The sequence below is a fragment of the Bos mutus genome, chromosome 11 (assembly GCF_027580195.1).
Source record: "Bos mutus isolate GX-2022 chromosome 11, NWIPB_WYAK_1.1, whole genome shotgun sequence".
Classification (NCBI taxonomy): Eukaryota; Metazoa; Chordata; class Mammalia; order Artiodactyla; family Bovidae; genus Bos; species Bos mutus.
In genome coordinates, this window is record NC_091627.1 from 57,979,479 (window position 1) to 58,001,217 (window position 21,739).

The following is a 21,739-nucleotide window of genomic DNA, read 5'->3' on the forward strand; positions in this document are numbered from 1 at the left end:
GGAAAATCAATAGGGACAGAAAGTGACTGCCAGGGGATGAGGGAGGGTGGAATTAAGGCTGAATGCTAACAGGAACAGAGTTTCTTTTGGGGATTATGGAAATATTTTTGAATTAGACAGTAGAAATGGTTGCACCACAGAGAATATACTAAAAATAAGCACTGAATTACACACTTACTAAAAATGGTAAAGTTTATGGTATGAATTATATTTCAATTAAAAAAACAAACAAACAAGGGTGGCAGACAAGATTCTGGGTCTCCTCCTGCACTGATATTGTAGAAGTGTATAATTTACTTTCTGGTCATAAACTATGCTAGGAATAATAGACCATCCACAATATTCTCAGGGAACTAAGATCCCACAAGTTGCATGGCATGGCCAAACAGGAAAATAACTGAACACTCATTAAATATTTGCCATTAGAGGGACAGTTAAATCAACTAGAGAATATCCATATTACCGGGTACAACACAGAATGGGTTAAGAAGAATGAAGTCAATCCACATGTGCAGAGAATGAACCCCACAATAGACTATTATCATAACATGCCTACTCAGTCATGTCTGACTCTTTGCGACCCCAAGGACTATAGCCTGCCAGGATCCTATGTCCATAGAATTTTCCAGGCAAGAATACTAGAGGGGTTGCCATTTCTTACTGCAGGGGATCTTCTGGATCCAGGGGTCGAACCCACGTCTCCTGCATTGGCAGGCAGATTCTTTGATCACTGTGACATCTGAGAAGCCCACAGATCATTAAGTGAACTAAGTATGTCACAAAGCAATTACAAGAAACATTGTATCACCCCAGCACATGAAAAGAGTTAAATAAACTTCTTGCTATATCTGAAGTATGTTAGGGTGGTTCAAATGGCCTGAAATAATGGGATTTCTTAAAATAATGGAAATAATGGCATTCCCTTTGGAGGATCTGACAGCTCATTTAAAGTAAGCCATCTTACAGCTCAGTTAAACCTGAGGTTCACATACCTACGGATAAGGAAAATTCATGTCTCAGGCAACAGAATAACATGGATAAAGAAGCATTCTTAAATACAAACTCAAAATTGACTATCAAATTTAATCATGGTTCATGGTTCCCCTGAGTAGGTACATGATTTCATTTTTATTTCTTCTCTGTGAGAGTATGCACAGAGAAGATGAACAATGGAATTGGAGACAGAAGAAATTTTTCCTTTTTCCTTTGATATTACTATCTCTTTAAATAAAAACTTACATTACACTTCTATAGTTAATAAATGAAATCAGCAAGGTTGTGGAGTACAAGGACAATACACAAAATTACTTGTATTTTTATATACTAACCATAAACAAATAGGAAATTCAATAAATAAAATCATCTATAATAGCAATATCTAGGAATGAATCTAACGAAAGATAAACAAGACTTCTATGTCACTGAAAGAATGGAATATTCAGTACTGGAAATATGTCCATTCTCCCTAAAGTGATCTGTAGCTGCAATGTAATTCCAACAAAACTTTGTAGCTATTTTTTGGCAGAAATGTACAAGATGGCTTTGAAATTTATATGGAAATTCATGGGGCCAAGAATATTCAAGACAGTCTTGAAAAACAATGTAGTATAGTATAGTCTCTATCAAAAATCAAAACTTATTATAAAGCTACAATAATTAAGAGTGTAGTATCGGTGCAATGGAATCAAACAACCAAAGGAACTGAAATGAAGCCAGTAGACCTACATGTATGCAATTAGTTGATTTAGGACACAAGAGATACTAAAGAGCAGAGGAAAAGCAAACATCTTCTTATCAATTACGTCACATCAACGGGATAGTCCTACAGGAAAAAAATGAATCCTGACCCCTACCTCACATCAACACACCCACAAAAACCAACTCTGGGCAGAAGTAGACCTAAACATGAATGGTAAAACAATAAAACTGCTAACAGAGATACAGGGAAATATCTTAATAACCTTGAGGCAGGCAAATAATTTTTATACAGGACTAGCCATAAAAGGCTGGAGAAGGAAATGGCAACCCACTCCAGTGTTCTTGCCTGGAGAATCCCAGGGACGGGGGAGCCTGTTGGGCTGCCAGCTATGGGGTTGCACAGAGTCGGACACGACTGAAGCGACTTAGCAGCAGCAGCAGCCATAAAAGGCAAAGCCTGGTGAATTATATTACATAAAATAAAGAACTTCTGATCATTAGAAAACAGCATTAAGTGAAAGGGCAAAAAGGCTAGCCATCAAGTAGAAGGTATTTGTAATATCTATAACCTGGTAATGGACCTACACAAGGATAGACTTCTAAAACTCTTATCTATTAATAAGAGAATGGCATAGGATTGAAAAAAGGCAAAAGCCTTGAACAGGAACTTCACAAAAGGTGAGATCCCATGGCCATAAGGATATAAAGAGGTGCTCAAACTCATTCGTTACTGGGCATGCTAAGTCGCTTCAGTTGGGTCTGACTCTGTGTGACGCTATGGACTGTAGCCCACCAGGCTCCTCTGTCCATGGGATTCTCCAGGCAAGAACACTAGAGTGGGTTGCCATGTCCTCCTCCAGGGGATCTTCCCAACCCAAGGATCGAACCAACGTCTCTTACTTCTCTTGCATTGGCAGGCAAGTACTGCTGAGAATAAGGAGCAACCATAACTCTCCTGCCCTGCTGATGGAGGTGTAAACTGCTACAATCACTTTGGAAAACTGTTTACTCAATTATCTATTACAGGTGAAGGTAGATTTTATGACTCAGCAATTTGATTCCCTGGTATTTACCCATGAAAATGCATACATATGTTCAATAAGAGACATATACAAAAATGTTCATAGCAGCTCTATTTGTAACAGCCAAATGAAGTTGACTGAAGACAACCCAAACATCCATTAATGGTAAAGTGAACAAGTATATAATGGTTTAGTCACATAATATAAGAAAACCACTCAAGAGGCTGTATGAAATGTCCTGGAAAAACAGTCTAAGACTTAACTTTTTAAGGCAGTACAAATAAATTTCCCAAGCTAAGTTCCTTATCTCCTGATCCAAAACATGGCTTTCCTCTGTAGAATTAGACTGGGTCACTAACAAATTCTTATGCAGTGCAATAACTGTTCCCTTCTTTCACCTACTTGTACAGAAATAACAGCCTGTACCAACCTTTCAAGAAACCCGGAAAAATCTCAACTGTGACATAAATAAAATCTGGGCCTATTTTCTAATTTTACTTGGTTATACAGTAAGCAGAGCCCAGGAATGTTAAATTATTCCTAACACAAACCAAATTATTCTATCATTTTGATCTTTTTTGTATCAAATTTTTGCTCATATACATTTTTAACATGGTTCTGTTATTATGCATAGAACTGTGTAGTCTATTTCTTCTTTCAACATTACGTTGAAAATTTTCCAGACTGTCACACAATGCTTTAAAGCCACTATTTTAAACTACACAAAGCTTCCCTGGTGGCTCAGACGGTAAAGAATCCGCCTGCATGTGGGAAACCTGTGTTCAATCCCTGCATTTGGAAGATCCCCTGGAAGAGGGCATGGCAACCCACGCCTGTATTCTTGCCTGAAGAATCCCCATGGACAGAGGAACCTGGCGAGCTACAGTCCATGGGGTTGCAAAGAGTCGGACATGACTGAGTGACTAAGCACAGCACAGAGCAATATCTTAATAAACGTCCCACAATTTACACAGCCCCAGTGCTGAGTATCTAGGTTTTTCTAATATTCCACCACTATAAACCATGATGTCATGGACTGCTTTTTTCAAGTGGCTTTTATCAATACTACATTTCAGATGATTTCCTTTGGCTGGATTCTCAGACTGAGGTGGATGAACGTATCTGTAGCTCTAGTTATGTAGTCTTTGTCCACTATTTGGTTCTATTTTGAACACACTGCTTACGTTTAAACAAAATTCTAATAAATTCTGGATGGTTCAGTTCAGTTCAGTCACTCAGTCATGTCCTACTCTTTGCGACCCCATGAATGCCAGGCCTTCCCTGTCCATCACCAACTCCCAGAGTTCACCCAAACCCATGTCCAATGAGTCGGTGATGCCATCCAACAATCTCATCCTCTGTCGTCCCCTTCTCCTCCCATCCTCAATCTTGCCCAGCATTAGGGTCTTTTCAAATGAGTCAGCTCTTCACATCAGGTGGCCAAAGTATTACAGTTTCAGCTTCAACATCAGTCCTACCAATGAACACCCAGGACTGATCTCCTTTAGGATGAACTGACTGGTTGTATCTCCTTGCAGTCCAAGGGACTCTCAAGAGTCTGCTCCAACACCACAGTTCAAAAGCATCAATTCTTCGGCACTCAGCTTTCTTTACAGTCCAACTCTCACATCCATACATGACCACTGGAAAAACCACAGCCTTGACTAGACGGATCTTTGTTGGCAAAGTAATGTCTCTGCTCTTCAATATGCTGTCTAGGTTGGTCATAGCTTTCCTTCCAAGGAGTAGGCGTCTTTTAATTTCATGGCTGCAATCACCATCTGCAGTGATTTTGCAGCCCAGAAAAATAAAGTCAGCCACTGTTTCCACTGTTTGCCCATCTATTTGCCATGAAGTGATGGGACTGGATGCCATGATCTTAGTTTACTTAACACTTAAAATCCCTTTATTTCTAAGATAAGTTGAGATGGCTTACAAAACAAACATACATAAAAAAGAAACAATAAAAAATTATAAACAGGAATAATAAGTGGACAAATAAATGTTGTTGATGTTTAGTCACTAAGTTTAGTCACTAAGCTGTGTACAACTTTTTCATGACCCCATGGACTATAGCCGGCCAGGCTCCTCTGTCCATGGGATTCTCCAGGCAAGAATACTGAAGTGGGTTGCCATGCCCTCCTCCAGGGGATCTTCCCAACCCAGGGGTCAAACCCACATCTCCTGCATTGGCGGGTGGATTTCTTTACCACTGAGCCACCAGGGAAGCCTGGACAAACACATATATCCAACTAAATTAGGGGTAGCAAACTACAGCCTATAGACCAAACGTGGCCCACCATCTGTTTTTGTAAAAAAGAAGCTGAAATGAATCACAGTCAGGCTCATTTCAAAGCCCTGTCTATGTCTGCTTTCACATTATCATGGCAGAACTGAGCAGCTGTAATTTACAGATCATATGGCCAACAAAGCCTAAAATATTTTCTATCTGGCTTTTATAACAAAAGCTTACCAATTCCTGAACCAGACTATCCATAATTACAGATTTTAATCTTAAACTGCAAAATTCCCCTACTATTCTGTTAAATCAACTTCTGTTTCTGGTCAGGATAGAGCCATGGTGACCTGATTTCACATCCACCAGAAATAACAATAACAAAAGCAGACACGAATATGAAACAGTGGTTTCAATACAATGGACATTAGGAAATGAAGGACAGAGAACAGCAAGGATATAGTAGACTTGAACCTTGTTTTGCTGTTGTTCAGTCACTCAGTCTTGTCCAACTCTGTGACCCCATGGACTGCAGCACGTCAGGCTTCCCTGTCCATCATCGACTCTGGGATCTTGCTCAAATTCAGGTCCACTGAGTCAGTAATTGCCCATCTTTATCCTCTGTTGTCCCCTTCTCCTGCCCTCAGTCTTTCCCAGCATCAGGGTCCTCTCCAATGAGTCAGGTCTTCACATCAGGTGGCCAAAACATTAATGCTTCAGCTTCAGCATCGGTCCTTCTAATTAATATTCAGGGTTGATATCCTTTAGGATTGACTGGTTTGATCTCCTTGCAGTCCAAGGGACTCTCAAGAGTTCTCCAATACCACAGTTCAAAAGCATCAATTCTTTGGCTCTCAGATTTCTTTATCGTCCAACTCTCACATCCATACGTGACTACTGGAAAAACTGTAGCTTTGACTAGACGGACCTTTGTTGGCAAAGTAATGTCTCTGCTTTTTAATATGCTGTCTAGGGTGGTCATAGCTTTTCTTCCAAACAGAAACCATCTTTTAATTTTATGGCTGCAGTCACAACCTGCAGTGATTTTGAGCCCAAGAAAATAAAGTCTCTCACTGTTTCCAATGTTTCCTCATTAGTTGCCACGAAGTGATGGGACCGGATGCCATGATCTTCATTTTTTGAATGTTGAGTTTTAAGCCAGCTTTTTCACTCTCCTCTTTCACCTTCATCAAGAGGCTCTTTAGTTCCTCTTCCCTTTCTGCCATAAGGGTGGTGTCATCTGCATATCTGAGGTTATTGATATTTCTCCCAGCAATCTTGATTCCATCTTGTGCTTCATCCAGCCTGGCATTTTGCATGATGTACTCTGCATGTAAGTTAAGTAAGCAGGGTGACTATATACAGCCTTGACATCTCCTTTCCCAATGTGGAACCAGTCCATTGTTCCATGTCCAGTTCTAACTGTTGCTTCTTGACCTTCATACAGGTTCTCATGAGGCAGGTAAAGTGGACTGGTATTCCCATCTCTTTTAAGAATTTTCAGATTTTTTGTGATTCACACAAAGGCTTTGGATAGTGAATAAAGCAGAAGTAGATGTTTTTCTGGAACTCCCTTGTTTTTTCTATGATTCAATGGATGTTGGCAATTTGATCTCTGGATCCTCTGCCTTTTCTAAATCCAGCTTGAACATCTGCAAGTTCACGGTTCACATACTACTGAAGCCAGGCTTTGGGAATTTTGAGCATTACTTTGCTAGCATGTGAAATGAGTGCAATTGTGCAGTAGTTTGAACATTTTTTGGCATTTCTCTTCTTTGGGATTGGAATGAAAACTGATCTTTTCCAGTCCTGTGGCCACTGCTGAGTTTCTTGTATTTGCTGGCATATTGAGTGCGGCACTTTCACAGTGTCATCTTTTAGGATCTGAAATAGCTCAGCTGGAATTCCATCACCTCCACTACCTTTGTTCGCACTACCTTTGTTCGTAGTGATGCGTCCTAAGGTTCACTTGACTTCACACTCCAGTATGTCTGGGTCTAGGTGAGTGATCACACCATCACGGTTGTCTGGATCAATAAGATCTTTTTTGTAGTTCTGTGTATTCTTGCCATCTCTTCTTAATATCTTCTGCTTTTGTTAGGTCCGTACCATTTCTGTCCTTAATTGTGCCCACCTTTGCAGGAAATGTTCCCTTGGTATCTCTAATTTTCTTGAAGAGATCTCTAGTTTCTCCCATTCTATTGTTTTCCTCTATTTCTTTTACTGTTCACTTAAGAAGGCTTTCTTATCTCTCCTTGCTATTCTTTGGAGCTCTGCATTCAGATGAGTGTATCTTTCCTTTTCTCCTTTACCTTTTGCTTCTCTTCTTTTCTCAGCTATTAGTAAGGTGTCCTCAGACAGGCATTTTGCCTTTTTGCATTTCTTTTTCTTGGGGATGGTTTTGATCACCACCTCCTATACAAGGTTATGAACTTCCATCCACTGTTCTTCAGACTTGAACCTAATTGACATTTATAGAGCACTTCATCCAACACAGCAGAATACTTGTGATTTTTAAGGACACACAGATCATTTCCCAATACAGACTACCTTTGAAGCCACAAAACAAATCTCAGTAATTTGAAAAGGATTCAAGTTATTCAAGGTATGTTTTCTGGCCACTATGGATTTAAAATTGCAATCAATAGTATACATATCTGGAAAATTCTTAAATATTTGGAAACTAAATCAAAGACTTCTATATATCTCAGGGGTTAAAAACAGAAATAAAAAAGGCATTGAGCAAGTCTTTTGAAGTGAATGAAAATGAAAATACAATATATTCAGTGGAAATTTTATATATAAAATGCCAATATTAAAACAGGAAAAAAGTCTCAAATTACTGACTTCAGTTCCAACCTTAAGTAACTAGACAAAGAAAGGCAAATCAAACCCAAAGTAAGCAGAAGAAAGGAAATAAAAAAGATGAAAGTGAAATAAATGGAACAGAAACAGAAAAATAGAGAAAGTCAATAAAAGCTGGTTCTTTGACAATAAAACTCAGAGCAAACTGATCAGGAAAAAGAGAGAAGACATAAATTATCACTATCAGGAATGAGAGAGGGGACCACTTTCAGGTTCCACAGACAGTAAAGGAACATAAAAGAGTATGATGAATAATTTCATGCCTATAAATCCAACAATTTAGATGAAAAGGACAGATTCCTAGAAAAAAACAAAGCAGTAAAGCTCATCCAAGAAGAAAGAGATGAACTAAACAGCCCTACATGTAATTAGAAAAACAGAAATTTTAGTTAAAAATAGCCTTCCTAAAGAGAAAACATCATGAGAAACGCTGGCTGGAGGAAGCACAAGCTGGAATCAAGATGCCAGGAGAAATATCAATAACCTCAGATATGCAGATAACACCACCCTTATGGCAGAAAGTGAAGAGGAACTAAAGAGCCTCTTGATGAAAGCGAAAGAGGAGAGTGAAAAAGTTGGCTTAAAGCTCAACATTCAGAAAATTCTGGTCCCATCACTTCATGGCAAATAGATGGGGAAATAGAGGAAACAGTGGCTGACTATTTTTCTGGGCTCCAAAATCACTGCAGATGGTGACTGCAGCCATGAAATTAAAAGACACTTACTCCTTGGAAGGAAAGTTATGACCAACCTAGACAGCATATTCAAAAGCAGAGACCTTACTTTGCCAACAAAGGTCCGTCTAGTCAAGGCTATGGTTTTTCCAGTGGTCATGTATGGATAGGAGAGTTGGACTGTGAAGAAAGCTGAGCACCGAAGAATTGATGCTTTTGAACTGTGGTGTTGGAGAAGACTCTTCAGAGTCCCTTGGACTGCGAGGAGAACCAGTCCATTCTAAAGGAGATCAGTCCTGGGTGTTCATTGGAAGGACTAATGTTGAAGCTAAAACTGCAATATTTTGGCCACTTGATGCAAAGAGCTGACTCATTGGAAAAGACCCTGATGCTGGGCAAGATTGAGGACGGGAGGAGAAGAGGACAACAGAGGATGAGATTGTTGGATGGCATCACCGACTCAATGGACATGGGTTTGGGTGGACTCCAGGAGTTAGTGATAGACAGGGAGACCTGGTGTGCTGTGGTTCATGGGGTCGCTAAAAGTCAGACACGACTGAGCAACTGAACTGAACTGAAAGAGAAAATTCTAGGTCCAGATGACTACACTGGTGAATTCTACCAAACACTTAAGGAAAAAATAATATCCATATTGTACAAACTCTTACAGAAAACTGAAGAAGAGTAAATACTTCCTAACTCTTTCTATGAAGCCAATGTTAACCCCAATAGCAAAACCAGGTAAACGCATGACAAGAAAAGAAAACCACACATCAAAATTCCTCATGTACACTGATGCAAAAACTTCTGAACAAAAATTTAGCAAATACTATCTCATAACCAAGTAAGGTTTATCCCAGAAATACAAGTTGGCTTAATAAGAAAACCAGTCAAGTACCAGGTCCATGGATTTAAAGAACTGCAGAGGCGGGTGAGACCTAGAGCTCATCAACCTGAACACTTTTGCTTTGTAAATAATGAACTGAGGCCCACTGAACCAAGATCACATAATTGATTAAGTATAATACGATGCTCTGGGTGTCAGAAAGTCCTGAGTTTGAATCTCAACTCTACCTCCTAAGTAACAACTTCTCCAAACCTCGTTATTCTCATCTGGTGATAATGGTGATAAATGGTGATAATGATAGTGTCTGCATCACAGGGTGGTTGTGAGGGTTAAGTAATCTAACATATTTGAAGCACTCCCAACAAACATAACTACTGCTACCATCAGCACCACTGCCTATTACCACCATATCTAGACGATGAGGTCAGTGTTAAGTTAGAAGTTTCAGTTAGAAGCAAAGGACAGAAAATATGTAGTTGTAGACAATCCTTTGAAACCATCCACACCCGAAACTCTATCAAAGAGATATTGTTTGATTTGTCATTTCTGTTTCTGGCCTGGACTCTCCTGGGAACAAAACCTTTTTACTGAGTGGCCAGTTTCCTTTTTTTAAATAAATATCCACCATTTGTTTCCCCCTAATTACCTGCTTTCCTGTCCACAAAGGAAAGGGCTTCAGGATGGCAGGAGGAAAGAGCTTCACACGTCCCACTTTGTCTGTGAGTCCTCGGTACACCAGCTCCATATACTGCTCCCGGTTGAAAAAGCAGCCTCGAATGGTCATGTTTGCTCCTGAAACCATGTGATCTTGGATCAGCCCCGCCAATGGCTGGCCATCCTACAAATCAAAACAGGTAAGAGAAGGACAAATTAAAAAAAAAAACAAAAACAGAAGGCACATTCTAATTCTTAGTCCTGTGCTTGGGAGCCACCCACTAGCAACAGCCCTCCTTACAACCCCATGTTGTCCAGTCATGGCCACCTAGCCAGTGCTTGGGCCTCCCATCTTGAGAGCAAACTGCCTCCCAGAGCACGTGACCAGGGCTTCCTGACCGGCTCCCACCTTTGCCTTTTGCCCACTGTTCTATACCAAAAGTGCTTCAAACTCCTGCAGGCCCCCTGGCCTTCTCTCCCTAATCCCATCTGCTTCTCGTTAACTTCGGCATATTTCTGGCATTTACGCATAAATTCAGTCTGGCTGCTGTTGGCTGTGTTCTTGTTTTTATATTTTGGTTTTATGCTTTGGTGTTTTTCACACATTTCTGGCCTGGTTCTCCTCTAAATCAGTCACCCATTCAACAAATATTTATGGAGAGCCTACTGTATGCCGAGGCACTGGGTGAGACCAACCTTCAGTCTGTTTTAGTGGCTGAAACACACAGATCCCTCACAATGAGGAAGAGCTAGACGGTGAACAAATGACTGGAGAGATACATTATTACAAAGAATTTTAAACGCCTGTGGAGGAAAAGAATGGGATGGGTCATCACATAGATTTGGGATAGGAGGGGACAGTCAGGAATGGTCTCTCTGGGGGCATGGACAGTACGTCAGTTTGGCCTGCGGACTGACCTGGACTCAGCCAACGCAGAGATGTGGGGGTTTGGGGAGAGGTTCCTTGAGAGAGTCATGGGTGGAGGTGGGGCTTTGACGTACGTGACTGCAGAAGGAAAGGGTGCTTGATGTCAGTGTGTCTTCACGATCTTGCATGTATTCATGGTAGGGTGTTATCCACCAGATGCCAAAACATGGGCTTTTAGAGAGTTCCCTGGTGGTCCAGTGGCTAGGACTCGGCCCTTCCATTGCCATGGTCCCAAGTTCAGTCCCTTGTCAGGGAACTAAGACCCCACAAGAACTTCAATAGGGCCAAAAAAACCCCAAAAAACCCCAAAGCCAAGGGCTTTTATAACAGCCCCAGTTTGGATGGATACATTCATCTTTTCTGATCCCCAGTCTCCTGAACCCTATCTGCCAGGTCTGCAGTCATGGCAACATAAGGCACACTAAGGTAAAAATAGACTTGCCCACTGACATTTATTAAGAAGGCGTTTTTACTGACTTTTCCCTGTTTATAGGAACTAGAGAAAAATCTTGGATCTAAAGATTGTTATCATTTGCTTATTTGTTAAATACTGTCCAATATTATGGCTGTATTGCATAATTAAGGAACTCTAAAGTGCAGCCATGGAGAAGTGCCAGGAATTTAGCCACACGCACTAATTTAAAGGCTAAAAAGGATGCTTGTCAAACAGTCTAAATACCATGGCAATGGGCTTTATGTAAACTCAGAGATAATTATTACCGAGGAGCCAGATAGGTGTTGCAGACAGAGGGCGAGATCATATGGGGCACGCAGCCCTTCTTATGAAGGCCTTGAGTTATGAACACAGACAAAAAATTATACTCTGCAACTTGTTCCAAAGGCAAGGTCTCATTTTGCTTAGGGGAAAAACTGAAAAGAGTATTAAGCATTTGACTCATCCCACAGCTCTTTGGGGGCTTCCCTGGTGACTCAGTGGTTAAAGAATCTGCCTACAATGCAGGAGACATGCATTGATCCCTGGGTCGGAAGGATCCTTAGGCAAGGAGATTGCAACCCACTCCAGTATTCTTGCCTGGAAAATCCCATGGACAGAGGGGCCTAGCAGGCTACAGCCCATGAGGTCCCAAAGAGTCAGAAATGACTGAGCTACTAAGCAATAACAGTCTTTGGGGGCAGATATAGATTTTGCCTTTTTTTTTTTTTTTTTTTTCTTTAAAGAACATAATTACAAGTTACAGGATCTAGTCAGTGCCTTCTCTTTCTGTCTAGAGTCTTCCATGACTAGAAAATTACCTATATGGCTAAACTGCTTTCAATGCAATAAGCATGAATTCTAGGGAGGAGTGCTGATTAAAGCAGTTTACTAAGGGTCTACTTATAATGCTGAATTTTCTAAATCTGCTTAGGATCAGAAAGACTATCTCTTGATCAAAAACCCACATAATTGTCAGCTATCCTATTCCACTTAACATCACAGCAAAACGACATTACAATAGATGTCTTTGGTCAGGATTCTTAGAGAATTAGGGTATTCTGTGACTTGAATTTTCTAGCTGAGTAAGTCAAAGTCAGGAAAGTACGTCTCAAGCCTTGTTAAAAAAACTTTCCATGAAGCAGTGGCCCTTAATAGATAAAACAAACAGAAGGGAAAAAAGGAAGAATCCACAAAGAAACATAAATGAAAAAGTGTAACTGTTTTCTTGGAAAGGAAATAGATCAAGTTCCCTTCATCTATTTTAAGAAGACAACAAGCAACTCTATTAAATACATAAAACTAACAATAAAATGTACTTAAATTGGGTACTATGGTTAGTCAAGGAAAAGAAACCTAAAAAATAGAGAAGAAATGGGACAATGAACAAAGAGAAAAGAAAACAATAGGGAAATAAAATACATCAAGAAAAATTAACAAAAAATGGCTTTCCTGGATTAAGAAAACTGACTCTTGCCATCTCAGGACTTTGCCATCAAAGTACATGCTTCATTTTTATGCGTGTAGGTGTGTGTGTGTGTTAAGTCACTTCAGTCGTGTCCAACTCTTTGTGGTCCTAGGGACTGTAGCCCACTAGGCTTCTCTGTCCTTGGGATTTCCCAGGCAAGAATACTGGAGTGAGTTGCCATGCCCTCCTTGAGGGGATCTTCCCTACACAGGGATCAATCGCACATCTTTTACGTCTCCTGCATTGGCAGGTGTGTTCTTTACCACTAGCGCCACCTGGAAAGCCCTTCATTTTTATAACTATCACCAAAAATAGGATTTCTCCTCTTGGCACTTACACTAAGGGCTTACACAACATTTATCAAGAATCAAAAGCTCTTTACCGCTGACAAAAGAAGGTGTCTGAAAGTAAAGTGAATTCTCAGGTCATCTCTGAGAATTGTCTTGTTTTTGTTTCTTACCTTTTTTTCCCTGATTTTTCTTTTCTTTTTTTTTTAACTGCACAGGTGGCATGTGGGATCTTAGTTCCCAGACCAGGGATAAAACCCTTGCCCCCTGCAGGGGAAGTTCAGAGTCTTAATCACCGGAACACCAGAGAAGTCCCATTTTTTACTTTTTAAGAAATTAATTTATTGATGAGACTTTATTTTTGTTCTATCTCTGAGCCTATACTCACAGGCAGGTGAGCATGTGATGAGGCACATCTGAAATTAAATAGGCCAGCCCTTTGCAGGACACAGTGTACGCAATGAGCAATGAAGTCACCTATTCCATCTTATTCAATGAAAATCAAGTCTACATTGGTCTAGTGAATACTCAAGTTCACTGGCCTAAGCACTTCAGAGCACCCCAACTCTTCATGAGGCTAATGTCCAGAGGTCACTCTGCCAGCAAAAAAAATGAACCATCTGCTCTTTATTGGTAGTGTCCACCGTGATAAAATGTGACATTCTCTCTAGCAGGCTAGACAACTGGCACAGTCCTGTTAGTCACTTCTTTCCACAGACCCTCACCCAGGCCCAGCCTCACCTGTCAAGGGGGACTAAGAACACAGGAGGCTGAGCACACAAGCTTGGCGGGGTCAAAGGTGCTAGGTTCGAGTCCCAGCTTCTTCACTGGCTGACAAGTCACTCACCTGTGTTTCCTCACCTGAAAACTGCACCTGCCGTCTAAGGCTGTGGTGAGGACTAAGCCAGAATGTTGCAGACTGCTCAGAGTGGTACCTGAGGCACACGGAGTGCTCAGGACAAAGTAGCTTTTATTGCCACCACCATCACAGCTTACTGACGTAATTTACATGAAAACATAAAAGGCCAATTTTCAAATTAGTCAATTTCCTTATAATTATTTCTTCTAAACTATTAATGTAAAAAACTTTTGTTTAATGTTTTTCTTTTTGGCTGCACCACAAGGCATACAGGATCTTAGTTCCCCAACCAGAGATCAAACCCATACCTCCTGCAGTAGAAGCTCGGAGTCTTAACCACTGGACCATCAGGGAAACCCATTAGTAAAAATTAATCAAACTATTTCTTCTAATTTCTTGGGGACCTGAGTGGGCCCCTTAACCCCTCCTGCTTACGGTCAGCCCCTTCACTAATCAATAGCCAGCCAGGGTGGGCAGAAAAGGGAAAGAAAGTTATGTTCAACTAACTGGATCTACAGGAAGCCACACTGGTGTGTCTGGTAGGAAAAGAGGCTGGAATGCTGGGATTCTGGTCACCTGCCTGGTTCTCCAGGTGGGATAGGGGAAGAGAAATTCCCAGGAGGAGAGGTCACTAACTGATAGGGGACAATCTCTAAGCAGCCTCTATGCTTACTGGGTGCAGATGTCTCTGTCTCTTCTGTGGAAGGGTGGCAGGGCCCACGCCAGGAAAAGGAAGAAAAGCCACAAAGATCTGGGAGCTCCTGGGCCCTCCTCCCCACCCTCTTCCATTCCAGCTCTGTGTCCTTGGACATGTTACACCATTTCTTCACATGTGATTGTTGCTGTTAATAGCACCTACTCCAAGGACTGTGGGGAGGAGAAAAGGAGAGGCCTCCAAGGTGCTACATATGGTGTCTAGCCTTGAAAAAGTGCTTGGTAAATGGGAGCCATGGTTCTTTATTGTTTTATTACTACCCCCACATTACAACCCAAATGAATGGTGTGTTAATTTGTGAATCGCTGTGACACAAACGGTTTATAAAAGAAGGGATTCACAGTAGAGATTCCTCATGGGCTGCAGGGAATTTCATCTGGACCCTCAGGATTATGTTAGTCACTCAGTTGTGTCTGACTCTTTGTGACCTCATGGACTAGAGCCCGCTAGGATCCTCTGTTCATGGACTTTTCCAGGCAAGAATACTGGACTGAGTTGCCATTTCCTTCTCCAGGGGATCTTCCTGACCCAGGGATCAAACCCTGGGGGTTAAGTTGTCTCTTAAAACCCTTATCTTAAAGGATCAAAGTCATCTGAGGACGATGGGGATCCTCATAGGTGGGGTGCTAAGGCTTGCCAGAGGCTGATATATTGTAGAATCCAAACAGGCTGGAAGACAAGACCTAAGATGCAGGTACTGAACTCGGCTTCCTGGGATGACTGTTACAACTTCTCTCCTGACATCTTAAGAGGCAACAAGAGAGAAACCTCCTATCTCTAAGCAACTAGGGGGCTGAAGACCCCACCCGGAAGAATCCAAGACCCTCTGCTCCAAATGCTCCTGCTTAACAGACCATGCTGACTCCAGGAGCTGCCTGGGGCCCTGACCTGAACTGCCAAGTTGGAAGCCGGTGATGATCATGGAACAGCCTCAAGGTCAGACCTACCTTGGGAACAAGGTACTGCTGATCGGTGCAGGCCAGGACGTAGGCCTCGGCCCGGCCCAGTTCACTCTGGGGAAAGTGGGCGTTCATCTCATCTCCATCAAAGTCGGCGTTGTAGGCCTTGCAGTTGGCATAGTGGAGCCGCAGGACTTTCTCCTCGGGGAGGACGCGGGCGCGATGCGCCTGGATGGAGGGCCTGTGCAGGGTGGGCTGCCGGTTCAGGAGGAGAATGTCCCCATTCTTCACATGCCGGCACACCTGCGGGCACAGCAGAGGACGGGCTGAGCAGTGGCCACTCTGGTATCACTGCTATAATGCCAAGGGCTCACCTCTCCCTGGGCTTCTGTCTCTCTCATGTTTTACTCAATAAAAGGGGAACTTTCAGTCCAGAGTGAAACCCTAGAAATCTATGAGAAATAACTACTAAGCCCCTCTGGGACTCAGAGTGTGTGTGCGTGCTCAGTTACTATGTTGTGTCCGACCCTTTTGTGACCCCATAGACTGCAGCCCTCCAGACTCCTCTGTCCATTGGATTTTCTAGGCAAGGATACTGGAGTGGGTTGCATTTCCTTCTTCGGGGGATCTTCCCAGGGACCAAACCCAGGTCTCTTGGCAATGGCCGGCGGATTCTTTACTACTGAGCCATCCGGGAATCCCAAAATGCCACTTTGCAGAGGAAACAGGCCCCTACTACCGAATCCAAATTCAAGAACCAGGCATGGTAGGGTTCAAACTGGCATGGTTAGGGTTCTTTGGTTTACGAGACAGACGCCTTAAGGTTTTCTGAGAAATAGCTGCTAACCTAGCAGAGTCCTGTCCTAGTTCTGGGCTCAGACTATTGCTGTTGTTTAGTTGCTAAGCCATGTCCAACTCTTCGTGACCCCATGGACTATAGCCCGCCTGTCTCCTCTGTTCACGGAATTCTCTAGGCGAGAATATTGGAGTGGGTTGCCATTTCCTCCTCCAGGGGAGGGATAAGTCAATGATGCTACAGGCCCCTGTCCAGTAATATCTGTCTTCTTCAGACATGCACAACCTTTCTGGAGTTTGAATTCCCCAGAGAATTAACCTGAAAAAAGAAATGGACACATCTTAAGACAGCAGGTCTACACATAACCATAAAACTCCTGGGCTTGAAAGGATTTGGCAGACTTCTGAGTACGTACTCAGCCACATCTGAGTACGTTAGTCCAAATGTGAATTCCACATTTCAGAAATACTTGCCCAACCTCATCCTTCAAAGCCAGGACTGAAACTCAGGGTTCTTGATTCCCAGTTCAATGCTCCTGGAAAATATTTTATGGCACTTAAAAATTAATAACAAGTTTAAATTGCCATGGTCTTTTGGGAAAGCAATTTCACAGCACATTTTAGAACATTAAAAACTCATTTCCTTTGGGCTTTCAGAATGAAAAAGGTGCCAATGCAAGGTTCTATGAATGATGTTTATGCACCGGTGTTAACAGTGGCAAAAACAGGGAAAAACCTGGCTGCCCCAAAGAAGGGGCATCGGTAGATAAATCATAGTATGTACTATGGAATATTATGTAATGATGAAAAAGGATTTGGTGATGGGGCGCTCAGGCCATGGAGCATGCAGGATCTTAATTCCCCAACCAGGGATTGAACCCAGGTCCCCAGAAGTGGAAGCTGAGTCAACAGGGACTGCCAGGGATCCTTTAAAAAAGGATGATTTAAATGTATACCAGTCTTGAAAAAATGACAATAATGTATTTCAGTAAAAGAAAAACCATCCAGGTTCCATCTAAGGTGATGTATTAGTGTCAGTTGCTCAGTCACGTCTGACTCTTTGTGACCCATGGACAGTAGCACACAGGCTTCTCTGTTCATGGAATTCTCCAGGCAAGAATACCAGAGTGGGCAGCCATTCCCTTCTCCAGGATCTTCCTAGCCTAGGGATCAAACCCAGGTATCCTGCATTGCAGGCAGATTTTTTTATCATCTGAGCCACCAGAGAAGGCCATCTAAGGTGACAGGATGAGGTGATTTTAAATCCAATCCAACTCTATGTGTTTATACACACGAGGACAAAGGTATTTAGATCCTTACTGAGCTGCTCTGTGGGATCCTCAGGGCAGGGGGACATGGAAGAAGAGAAAGATCACCACCTGGACCTTTACATGTCTTAACTGCTATTCATGTTACAATGAGCGTGTGCCACTTTCATAAAAATTTTTTTAAAGATCTTCAACTATTTCTAAAGGAAGCATGAAAAACTGCACAAGTGATATGCTTACTGTGGGGGGGAATATAGAAAATATAGAACAGAATGAAAACCACAAGTAATTTTACTCTTCAAAGATAACCACTGTTCACACTTTCTTGCTCTTTACCAATATCAATATGCCATTGGTCATGTCCTCCTGACAGGACACCTCCTCCCACAAAGCTGATTTTAGTATAAGGCCTTTCATCTTTGTTGTTGTTCAGTTGCTAAGTTGTGTGCAACCCTTTTGAGACCCCATGGACCGTGGCATGCCAGCCTTCCCTGCCCTTCACCACCTCCCAGAGTTTGCTCAAACTCATGTCCATTGAGTTGGTGATGCCATCCAATCATCTCATCCTCTGTCATCCCCTTCTCCTGCCCTCAATCTTTCCCAGCATCAGGGTCTTTTCCATTGAGTTGGCTCTTTGTATCAGGTGGCCAAAGTATTGGAGCTTCAGCTTAATTAATTCCTGGGCTTCCTAAATGATGCACAGAGATGCTATTTTAAAAAACAAATACACGGGAATTCCCTGGGGTCCAGTGGTTAAAAATCTGTGCTCTTACTGCCAAGAGCCTGTGTTCAATCCCTGATTGGGGAACTAAGATCCTACAAACTACTCAGTGTGGCCAAAAATATAAAACAAACAAAAAACCAACAAATGCATGAGGCAACTGCTATCCCAATCATTCCGCATGCTGCCCTCAACAGCCCAGAGGAATTATGGAGACTCAGTGAGTGCTCCTCCCACCCCAAGTCTTCCCCAAATTACTCAGCAGGTAATAGGTTGGAGGAAACACATTATAAAGCTGGATCAGAGAGCTGGTTACAGAAAGAGGCTAAAGGTTAACAAGAGATGCACCCACCGGCCTCCCCTTATTTCTGCTCAGCTGGGCTGAAAGTTTCCTCCAACTCAGGGAAGCAGGGAGCAAACCCCTCAAATTCTAAAAGGCAGTCCTCAAAGCAGTGAGCAGGAACTTGGTCTTTCTGCTCCCTGAGGAATCCAAACCCATCCTTCTCTTGCCCCCACATCCATGTTTCCAAGGAGACCTGGATTCTGAGGATTCCCATGAGTGTCTGCCCAGGGCACGTCATGGAGCCTGAGCTGACTTTGAAGGTCTATTTCTTTAGCTTCTCAAGGGAGGAACTGCCCAGACCTGTGGCTCAGGCCCCAAAGGCCAGGCCGGGCCTTGGATTGGAGTCTCACAAATTCGAGACATCCTCTGGCATAAGCAAACCCCACAGCTGGGAAGGCTCGCAGGCCCATCTGGCAGGCTCCAGCCAATCCAAACAGAAGCCCTGGAGCACAGGGTGCTCCCCTTGCCAACCCAAACCAGAGGCCCTTCCTTTCTCTTGTCTCTAAATAAATACCACAGTGAAAATTAGCATGCTCCAGTGCCCGGGTCAGAGTTCTCAGAAGCAGACCCAGAGCCAAAGAGCTGCTCTTGGGGCTGATTGCTGGGCCGGGAAATGAGGCTTGGCCAATCTGGCCACTTCCTCCTCCATTTACGAGGGCCAGGGGAAGGGGCAGAGACTTCACTCCTCCCACTTCTCATCGAACCTGCAGTCTGTCCTGACCTGGGTCTCTCCCTCCCAGTCACGTAACCCAGCCCTTTGGCCTAGTTCTCATCTATATGGAAGGTGTTCAGCAAGAAAACTACTTTACAAATTACAAGTAGGCTGTGAATGCACACATACTTGACTATGTATATAAACATGACATATAACATCACTGAGGTTTTGGAAACTAAAAAAAATCATTCTTAGTTCCCAAGTCCTGATATGTGCATGCACGCTCAGTCACTACTGTCCTGTCTGACTCTTTGTGACCCCATGTACTGTAGCCCACCAGGCTCCTCTGTTCATGGGATTCTCAAGGCAAGAATACTGGAGTGGGTTGCCATGCCCTCCCACCAGGGGATCTTTCTGATCCAGGAATCGAACCCGCATCTCTTACATTTCCTGCATTGGCAGGCGGGTTCTTTACCACTAGAGCCACCTGGGAAGCCCAAGATCCTGATACAAGGAACACTTCTGTTTCAAAAGGTCCCTTCCTATCTTTGCCCTGGGGGAGCCACATCCTCAGCTCGGTCCATGGAGCCTCCCGCACCTCAACGTGGACCCGTCCAGTCCACAGGGTGCTGGGGAGAGTGGAGGGTCTAATACCCCGCCCTTGTCCTTAGGGGTTTAGGACTTGAAGTGGAATAGGTGGGGGCCCATGGAGTGACCCCACAAGGCAATGAGGGTGGGAGGTGAGGTGAGACACATAGGGAGGGGGATCCCACGCAAGTGTGAAAGTGGCAAACTGCACACCACCTGTTTCTATAACTAGAGTTTTTTGGGAACACGGCCCAATCCAATGGCTTTGTATTGCCCTGGTGGCTTCCACAGTTCATGCTACAGAAGTGGGGCTGAGCTGCTGCAACACAGACCACGTGGCTGACAAAGCCTAAGATGTTTACTCTCAGGTTCCCAGGTGGCTCAGTGGTAAAGAATCCACCTGCCAATGCAGGAGACATGGGTTCAATCCTTGGATTGGGAAGATCCCCTGGAGGAGGGCATGGCAACCCACTCCAGTATTCTTGCTTACAAAATTTCATGAAGAGAGAGAGGAGCCTGGCAGCTGCAGTCCAGGGGGTCGCAAAGAGTCAAGACACAAATGGGCGACTGAGCACACACACGCACATTGGCTGAAAATGTGTGTAGGCTCCTCCCCTGAGGAATGAGGGCCTTGCTGAGGTACAGAGCGGCGATGGCTGGGGAGTCTGGGGAGGACAAAGTGTTCCCAGCACGCACGGCAAGTTCAAGGACTAAAGGGGAGGTCTGGACGGGATGCTGGGGCTAGGGGAGAAAGCAGAGACAGTATGCTGATGTGAACTTCAGCCAGGAGACAGATAAGGCCAACCTCCCTTATTTCCCTGCAGCTCAGAACTCATCTCCATCCCCTCTCGTAAGCTGCCCAGCAAGTGCAGTGAAGCCAACCTGCCCTCTCTGAAGCCAACTTCCAACCCCACAGATGTAGAGCGGCCACGTGAAGGAAGTGTCCCTGTGCCTCATCATCACATCCCAGTAACATCAGGAGCCCCACCAGCCTTCTACTTTTGCTCTAGTTGGAGATGACAAAGGTTCTGGGGCCCAACTCCTCCCACTTTGTTCAAACGGCTCTCCTGGGTCACAGGTGGTCTCGGTCTGGGCAAATCTGACGCATCTTCCTTTCTCCCTCTCCTTAAACTTCATATTTAATTCCACAAACACGTCCTATGTGCCTCGGGAAGATGCAAAGGTACTCTGGGGCTGGTCTTGACTAGAGGTGGGGGACGGATGCTGGCATTGAGAGCAAGCCCGGCTGCCCACCCTCCCTCAGCATCCTCCCCACCTGCCTCATGCTCCCATAGGTCCCCCCACTTTCTGTCTGTCCTACTTTGTGCTCAAAGAGCTTAACTCTCTGACAATTTCTTTTTTTTTTTTGGCCACACCATGTGACTTGTCAGATCTTAAGTTTCCCAACCAGGGATCAAACCTGTGCCCTCTACAGTGGAAACGTGGAGTCTTAACCACTGGACCACCAGGGAAGTCCTGATAATTACATTTCTTAACCCTAAATGAGGTCCCACACTTCTACCTTTTACGTGAGATAGGCCCTTAGGTTCTCCACCATCACCTCAGTTCAGAGGGGCCCAGACGCACCTCCTTCCAGAGCATTTTATCTCCTGCACTGGAAACCACATTCCTTCTCATTTTCTCTCTTCTACAGCCCTGACACCCAGCCAACCCCCAACCCCATCCTCTCCCTGGAAACGTACCCTCCTTTCACCCTGGGGTCCCCTGCAGCCCCCAGGCTGGTCCTCAGTCATCTTCTGGCGACTTCAAACTTGCCCTGCATG

At 43.6% G+C, this 21,739-nt stretch overlaps 1 protein-coding gene across 1 annotated transcript in view; it reads right to left on the minus strand.

The window, feature by feature from the left end:
* POLR1A (RNA polymerase I subunit A) overlaps window positions 1-21,739 on the minus strand; it is an 87,183-nt gene that overhangs the window by 37,551 nt on the left and 27,893 nt on the right. Inside the window, exons 13-14 of the mRNA XM_070379433.1 lie at window positions 15,634-15,888; window positions 9,989-10,180 (exon numbers count right to left, since the gene is read on the minus strand). Of these exons, the coding sequence (XP_070235534.1) occupies window positions 9,989-10,180; window positions 15,634-15,888 (447 nt within the window). The remainder of the gene's footprint in view (window positions 1-9,988; window positions 10,181-15,633; window positions 15,889-21,739) is intronic.